Source organism: Echinops telfairi, unplaced genomic scaffold (assembly GCF_000313985.2).
Source record: "Echinops telfairi isolate 266 unplaced genomic scaffold, ASM31398v2 ScPeMD7_7468;HRSCAF=8506_0, whole genome shotgun sequence".
In the NCBI taxonomy this organism is placed as follows: Eukaryota; Metazoa; Chordata; class Mammalia; order Afrosoricida; family Tenrecidae; genus Echinops; species Echinops telfairi.
Genome location: NW_022111369.1, coordinates 31,789,949 through 31,798,562, shown reverse-complemented (window position 1 = coordinate 31,798,562; position 8,614 = coordinate 31,789,949). Strand labels below are relative to the sequence as shown.

Here is an 8,614-nt window from a genome sequence, read left to right as displayed (position 1 = left end):
AAAAAAAAAAAAAAAGATTACATGACCTGAGAAGAGATGCTTACCTTTGTCCTGGTGTTTATCCTTATAGTAGTGGTCTCATACAATATTTGTCCTTATAAATGATTTTCGTATATGAAAAAATCATTCTATATTAGGCTCTCTAAGAAGGATTCTAAACAGAAATGTGATTCAAAACTGCAATTTTGAACTTCATGCACATTTAACTGAATGCAGCAGGCATGTATTAAGTATGAATTATACAAATAGGTGGGTCTCTGGTGACACAGTGGTGAAGCACTTGGCTGCTAACCAAAAAACAAAACAAAAGTTCATTCTGTAAAGATTTACAGCCTTCGAGACCCTATTGGACTGTTCTACCCCACCCTATGGGGTCATTGTGAGTTGGAATTGAGCCTCCAATCAACAATGGTGGCTGTTAGTACAAACAAACAGGCCAACTTTCTTTGTTATGCAACTAGATTCTTTCCCTCACAGCACCTACACTCTAGTGGGGAGTACAGACAAGGACACATTTAGTAATTATGTTCTAAGATTGTAGTACTTACCTGCTACATTAGCAATAGAAATTAAATATAACAGTGTTGTATAAGAAAGGTTGTTTTAAAAAGAAAAGAAAGAAAGAAAGGCTGCCTTATCCTGTCTATTAGTAACCAAACTCAATGCCATAGAGTCAGTTCAGACTCACTAACAGGGTAGACCTGCCCCTGTGAGTTTCTGAGACCTGGAACAGCTAGTGGTTTCAAATTGCTGAGCTGCTGACAGACTGGTCAAACCATGCTACATCCTCACAGTGACATTTTATGCAGCAGTGAAAAAGGAAGAGATGATCACCAAGAACTACTGTGAAAATAATCCCCATTGTTATGTTAAAGTTTCAAGGTGGCAAGTAATATCCTGCATTTTGTAACTACAAATAGAAATTCACATTTGTTTTAATTTGCACAAGGAATCTTTAGGATAAATAATAAAACTAGCAACTGTGATTACCCACAGAGGATGTGCTTGGGGTCTAGATAGATACGGGGAGGGCAAAAATGGGAGGAAAAAGTCTCATCCAATAATTTTATTGTTCTTATTTTGTTTTTTAAATTCTCACATGCTTTTCTTAAATTACGTGTTATCCTTTCTTTGACACATAAAATTGTGAATATATTATGCTTGCCAATTTAAAAAATTTTACCATAAAAGAATATCCTTTAAAACAATTCTATTCCTAGATCCATGTATATTCCCTTGGAATGACATTGTACTGGGGGGCTGATCATGAAGTACCTCAGAGCCAAGTAAGTCGATCTTTCAAGATTTGTTAAAATTTGTACATTTGTATAACGCTATACTGTTTACAAATATGTTTTACAGCATGTTGTCAGGCACACCGCCCCCTAATGGTTGCTCACATTAGTGATGTCCTACTTTCACAGTGAACTAACAGGGCCATTTATTTTTGACATAAACTTACAATTGTAGCAAAAACTGCCCATGTTTCATCATTTCACTGTGAGATTACTTAGTTGCCCCTTTAAAAGCTATAGCAAGGAAAATGAGAGTTCTTCTAATTTATCGATTGATAAGCGGGATTATAAATATGTTTGATAATTCATTCTTGTACAGAATGAGATGTTTTTATTGGTACAACACATTAGAAATAGTATGTATGCTGCTGTATAAAAGGACATAATTACTTTTTATCTTTTTTCATTTCAAAAATCATACTTCACTGCCCCTGCAGCAGTAGGTACAGATATGAAATTAGCATGTTTTGAAGGCTTAGGCTCTGGTTATCATTGGTCTTTTTCCATATTGAAAAGTTGTTGCATTTTTTCTTCTAAAATAAGATTGTAAACAGTAGAAAATTATAATTGAAATAGAAAATATTAAAACAAATACATGGCATATAGAATTGTTTTATTTGACATTTAGAGTAAAAAACTAAAATAACTAGGTGTGTATTTAGGTGGGTTGTTAAAAATTAAATGTAAGAAGCAACAAGCGTTTGAGATGTTTATTCTAAAGTTCAAACATCTAGAGATTCATGAAAGCTGACTTGGTTTACTCTCACTTTACATCATAAATAAATACCAAATATTTCATTTTCTTTCTTCTGTTTCAATTCACTAAAGGCAGAAGCTAATTTTGGAAAGATGAGTGTCAAATATATTATACAGCCTAACATATACATTCAAGACCATGGCCTATAATTAGCACTTTATATTTTCTTCTGATAATGCCAAAGAAAGTATAAATAATATTTAAATTGAATGAGAAATATATATAATCATTTTTTTTAGTTCAGAAATTACAATCTTGTAAGTAGTCATATTCATTGCACTCATCAGTAGGAGCCTTCTGGCCCATGAGTGTAGAGTGTCATCGGAGGATGCAGCAACTAAATAGCAAATTACAACGCAGTGTGGCAAATATATATATTTTTTGTTTTACCAAAAGGGAAAGACAAACAGCATTTTTCCTCTAGCACTTATTTGGGAAATTTGTGCCATTACCACTTCTAGTCATTGTTTTGGAGCACGAAAAGGTGAAATGCAGTCAAATATATATGCTACTAGCACTAGAGGAAGAGTTCATTCCTCCAAATATTTGAAGGGTGCATGGTGTGGTGGATCGGGCCTGTCTTGTGTTAGATAGGGTGATTTATTCACATTGAGGAACACGACATTTGCTTTCTTTATATTCAGCCTATCAAGCTGGGAGATCATCTCAACAGCATTTTGCTTGGAATGTGTGAGGATGTCATTTACGCTCGAGTTTCCGTTCGGACGGTCCTGGATGCTTGCAGTGCCCACATTAGGAATAGCAATTGTGCACCTTCATTCTCCTACGTGAAGCAGTTGGTGAAACTGGTGCTGGGCAATCTTTCTGGGGTAAGCTACAGTTCCCGGTGGTAAATGTAGCTCAGTTTTAAAATTGATTAGCCGATCACCAAGATACTGTATCTATAGGTAGCCTTTTCTCAAGGAAGATGCTAGAATATGCCTGGGACCGCAATAGAATCATGGCATGATAGGGTGGGAAATGTCAGCTCATGCCTCCTTTCTTACATCTTTTCTTAAACAGCTTTGGGCATGTGGTTCTATCTGTTGGGAACACTTCAAGTAAAAGGTATTGATAAGGAAAATGGGTTTTGAAATTGTTAAAAATTTTTAAAATTTTACCTTATACCTTTTCTCTTGATCACTCATTTGCCTGGATCCCTTCCCATTCTCTCATCCCTACCTCCCTTCTCGAGCAGTGGCACTGCTCCATAGGGAGATTTGTCTGAATCCCTGCCAGGTTACCTAAGACCTGAATTCTTTCCTATTGTCTCCTGTCTTAGCTATGAACACTTCCAATGAAAACAAACGTTTTAATAGTTGTGTCTTTGCTCTGAAGTTCTTTCAGTGTGTTCTATCCTGTTCACCCTACTCTGGGTAGTCCTTGTATTCTGACATCTGCTCTGAATCTAGCCCTCCCTTATTTTTTAGGGTCAGGGTCTCTTAAGAGTGGGCCCTCTCCTTTAAAAAAACAGTATGATTAGTTGGGAGTTATACATGTATCATATCATTCCATAGTCCAATCATGCCAAGCAAACTTGTACAATCGCTGCCACAATTAGTTTCCGAACAGTCTTTTTCTTCCTGGACTCCTTGACATCGTCTTTTTACTCCCTCACCACCTCACCACCGCCCCGCCCCCTTGCCCATGAAACCCTTACCCTATTTGCGGTCCCTATAGGTTCCTCAAGCCTGGGTTTCACATACCAAAGCACAGGAAAACATTTAATGCAACCTTGGGGGGGTGACCTCCAATGACATTAACACCTCTGAGATACACCTTAATATGAACAAACAAAATTAGAATAAACCCAAAAATACCGAAAATGTTGAAAACCAGATCAGGTCCAGCATACATCAGAGGAGGGTGTCAACCGAAAGTTTTAACTCTTCACATCAGATTTATGCACGGCCATGATGTAAGAATGAATTGTTCTTAAGTTAGATGTAGGATTTAGTGTGATCCCCAAATGTATTCCTGGATCTATGTTTTTTGTTTTTTATCTGCCTTTGGCTCCCTTTCAAAATCTCTCCTTTGTTTTTTGGGTTTGTTACAAATTTTCCACTGTCACATAGTGGCAGTGCTGGCTTCCTCAAAATCCCTCATCCCTCAGTAACTCAAGACTGTTAACCAGGAGCCTTGGTAGCATAGTGGGCGACATGCTGGGCTGCCGACCTCAAGGTCTGCAATTTAGCCCCTTCTTGGGAGAAAGATGAGGCTGCCTACTCCTATAAGGATTTTAAACACAGCGGAAACCCAAGTGACAGTTCTGCTCCGTCCTACAGGGTTGCTATGAGTGAAATCAGGGAGGTGGCAGTGAGCTTGGCATTTCCGAGTCTTCTTTACCAGGATCCTCCTATGGCTGGCAGTAGTGTAGCCAGACACCACATGCTTTGCCAGTTGATGGGATACAGACCTCCGAGATCTTCTCTCTCTGGTTTGCCAACTGGACCCATTGGGCCCTGCAGATTTAGTGATAGAGGAAACGCAGGTAGTATAAGCTGAATGAATGAACCCTTGACTGCTCATTTCTGCACTTCTTTAATTACAGAAACTTTGATTTTTTAGTTTATTTGTTTGTATTTCTGCATATAATTTTTTAAAAACAAAGGTAATGCTACTGACAATATGGAAGTCTTCTATCCTAACTAGTTTCTCATATACTTTTAAATATATTTTGCTAAAATTTCCTCTATGATCAAATAAGCTTGGAGAAAAATTAAGTATTTTTACAACTGCAGAGCTTGTCAGAGCCTTTCAATCAGTCCATATTACTGATCTTTAATTAGGATAGGTATACAGATAACACATTTCTGAAATTTATTAATTCTCAGAGATTATGATCGTTTATAGATATTATAGTACAACTGTTCTATAGACCTCCCTTTGGGAAATGTTCATGTGTACTAACTTCTGCACCTTATACATGAAAAAAAGTGAGACCCAAACAATTTGTAGAATTTAAATTTCCTATTTATCCAGGGATCTTTCTGTTATATTATATCTTTCTAACTTGTCTGAGCTGTTTATTGATTTTATCCCAATAGTAAAATTGCTGAATGTAGTTTTTCCTCTCTCTATGAAGACATATTCTTCTATAAAATGCTATTGTCTGTGTAATAATTGCCTATGCTAAATAAATTATCTCCATTCCTCTAAGGCAGTGGTCCTCAGCCTTCCTAATATAGTTCCTCATGTTGTGGTGACCCCCCCCCCTAAAATTATTTTCGTTGCTACTTTTTAACTGTATGAATTGGGCAACTCCTGTGAAAGGGTCATGCAACCCCCAAAAGGGTCGCGACCCACAGATTGAGACCCGCTGCTCAAAGTGTAGCGTTTAGTTCAGTTTCTTACAACAAATACTTATCGATCACCAACTGATATTTGCTTACATTAAAATACAAACACAGCAATTAATAGTAATAGTAAATATTGAAAAGCAGTGAGGGTTTGAGGGGAAAAGATTTTTGTGGTTTGAGTGCACTGAAAAATAGCACTTTGAATTAGGTTCTGAAGGTTAGATGAAAAGGAGAACTCTAGTCAAAATCTTGGATAAATGCAGTATGAAAAAGCAGGACAGAACTGGGCAATATTCATCAGTCTGGTGCCCTGGTGGGTTCTACATCATGTCAAAGTCAGTAAGCTAGGTCACTGGTTCTCATTCTTCTACTGATTAGCATTTAGATGCGGATAAACCAGATTGCAATTATCTTTAAAATATCTTTAAAATAAACTCACTCACTTTAGTGAGCTGTTGTAAAGATAATTATTACAGTACTGATGAGCTGCTTTGAAGGTCCTTAGAAGGAATTTCCTTGCTATTTTTCATTTTATCTATAATACCAAAATCCCCAAATCAAATCTTATGCCCTTGAGGCATCCTGGAGGACTGAGTAGAACTGCCTCATTGAGTTTCTGTGACTGTTATTTTACAGAGGCAGATGGCCAAATTTTACTTTTTTGGAGTGTCTGTCTGATGGGTTCAAATCACTCAGCTTTTTGAGAGTAGCCACGCACTTAACCACAGAACCCCCAGGGCACCTTTGATCCGTATTATGGGAATAAAATGGCACAGTGGATTATCCATTGGGTTGCTAAATGAAAGGTTAGAAGTTTAAAACCCCCAACTGCTCCACAGGAGAAAAATGAACCTTTCTTTCTACTTCCGTAAAGAGTTACCATCTCAGAAGCCCATACGGTCACTATGAGTCAGAATCAACTTAGGGGTAGTGAGTTTGACCACATAAGTCTGCTCAGAAAATTAAATAAGATTTATCTGTAAAGCACTGAAGACAGTGCTTGGCATGTAACTGCCTGCTCAATAAATAATAGCTATTGCTAATAATAGGTGGAGCCCCGGTGTCCTGGTTATGTGTTGGGCTGCTAACTACAAGGTTATAGATTAAACCACCAGCTGTTCTGTGGGCGAAAGATGGGCTTTCTACTTCCATTTCGAAGAGTTACAATCTTGGAAACCCTCAGAGGCAGTTCTACACTGTCCTATAGGGTTTCTCTGAGTCAGAATTGACTCAGTGGCAATGAGTTTTGAGTATTGCTAATAGAAGCTATAATGCAGACAATACCAAAGATTCAGGATGTTTTTTTCATTTATTGTACAGTTTCAATGATAATATTGTTGCAGAAATATTTCCACCCGATTCGTTTTATCAGCTGGTAACAATATGCTAGAACTTCAAATACGCTGACTTAGACTTAAGTTTTTAAATACATACTCAAACAAGCTTCACCCTAATAATAATCAGGGACTCTCAAAATGTGTGTGTGTGTGTGCACATTGTTGGTCCCAAATCTAAGTAATTTCTTTTCACCCTTCTATTTATTTCTCAAAGCCTTTCCTGTAACTGTCATTTACTTCAGAAAGCTTCACCTGTCACTCTAAGCCCAGTTTCCTAATTCCTCATACCTTATAGTATGGAAGGATTTGATACAATTTCCTTTATTACACCTTTGGGTAACGTTATTAAAATTTAAGATAAACATTTGTATTGCAAGGAGCATCGATTAGAATTTAATTGTCCTGCTGCAGTGTCCTCATTTAGTTTAAGACCGCAGCATTTCTCAAATGTAACTTCTGATGGGCAACACCTAGTAAATTGTTTTTGAAAACAAATTTGGAAATAGTTTAAATCTGTTTTCACAATGCATAGCCACAACTGCAGCAAAGCTTTATGATACAAAATCCATGTGGTTTAAAAATTCCAGAGCAACTTGAGAGATGGAAGTAGCTCTCCATTGGGGCTGGAGTGGGGTGGGGTATGGACAGTTCAAGTTAACTTATTTTCAAATAGGACTAATTTTTAAACTGCTTCACTTTGAGTAACTTGTTCCCTAGTTAGCAGATTACTTTCGGGGAATAGTTTCTTGCCTTTTTGTTTCCAGAAGCTGAATTGGCCCAATCTAAGCTATGTGTTATTGAAGGAATATCAGTTTAGACAAGGACATGGGCTCTAACTCTTTAATGAGATCCCCTCCAGAACTGTATATCGAGTGTTACTCTGTAGACAATTACCATGAAAATAAAAGGGAAATTCTGTTTTCAAACTTTACTTTCACTTGCTTGCATACAGACGGATCAGCTTTCCCCTAACACTGAGCAAAAGCCTGATCGGAGCCAAGCCATTCGAGACCGATTGAGAGGGAAAGGATTGCCAACAGGTAAGATCTTGTCTATTAATAGCAAATTTCAGGTTTTGACTTTAAATTTATTCCACTGTTTTCTTTCAAGAATCCATGCTTACCTGGCTTGGAAACCGTGTCATTGTGACAAGTAGAAAATCAGTGAGGACAGGGGAGTGGGAGCGCAGATAGAAACCACGTCCATACTGCTAGATTTCACTCAGTAAACAATCCCCCTTTCATAAAAGTAGTATCATTTGTTTATCATATTTTAGATTAAAAATATATCTTAAAACATGACCAAGTAGACACAAGCATATGTGTCCAAACATAAACACTATTAAAGCAAAAGTTTCAGAAAACAGGATTACTCCTATTTCTTTTTTTACATGATTATCACACCCTAGTTAATTTCTATTATAGCCAATTTCATGTACTGCAATAGGTTACATCCTTTTGTTCAGTAAATAAAATAGATTGTGGTTTTGGTATTTGCATAACACTACATTATTATGAGTTCCAATGACAATTATTTGATTTTTTAATAGAAATTCCAATCACATGAAATAAAATAGAAAAAAATATTTTATATGACTTTAATTTTAGTCATGGGTTTCAGGCTTGACTTACTTATAGAGTGAACTTTAGACTTTGCTGTTTAACTTTTATTTCTCATGAACTCATATTGAGAATTACTATATTCTAAACATTAACAAAAACAATTTGGTGATAAAATATTTTCTTTTGATAGATCTTAGGGTTTAGAAGAAATAAATGCAAAGATTGTTTAAATATTTTTTAATAAAATATGTTCTAATTGGTATAGCCTAATAAAGTGGATTAAAATGTTAAGATGCTTATTTTTATTTTAATAAGATGATTAGAATATAGCTGAAACCTCTGAGAATGTCCTCATTTTAAAAAT

At 36.4% G+C, this 8,614-nt stretch overlaps 1 protein-coding gene across 1 annotated transcript in view; it reads left to right on the top strand.

The window, feature by feature from the left end:
* Positions 1 to 8,614, top strand: part of PTPN13 (protein tyrosine phosphatase non-receptor type 13) — a 244,535-nt gene that overhangs the window by 95,402 nt on the left and 140,519 nt on the right. The window contains exons 4-6 of the mRNA XM_045284339.1: positions 1,221 to 1,286; positions 2,697 to 2,882; positions 7,641 to 7,728. Coding sequence (XP_045140274.1) covers positions 1,221 to 1,286; positions 2,697 to 2,882; positions 7,641 to 7,728 — 340 coding nt within the window. The remainder of the gene's footprint in view (positions 1 to 1,220; positions 1,287 to 2,696; positions 2,883 to 7,640; positions 7,729 to 8,614) is intronic.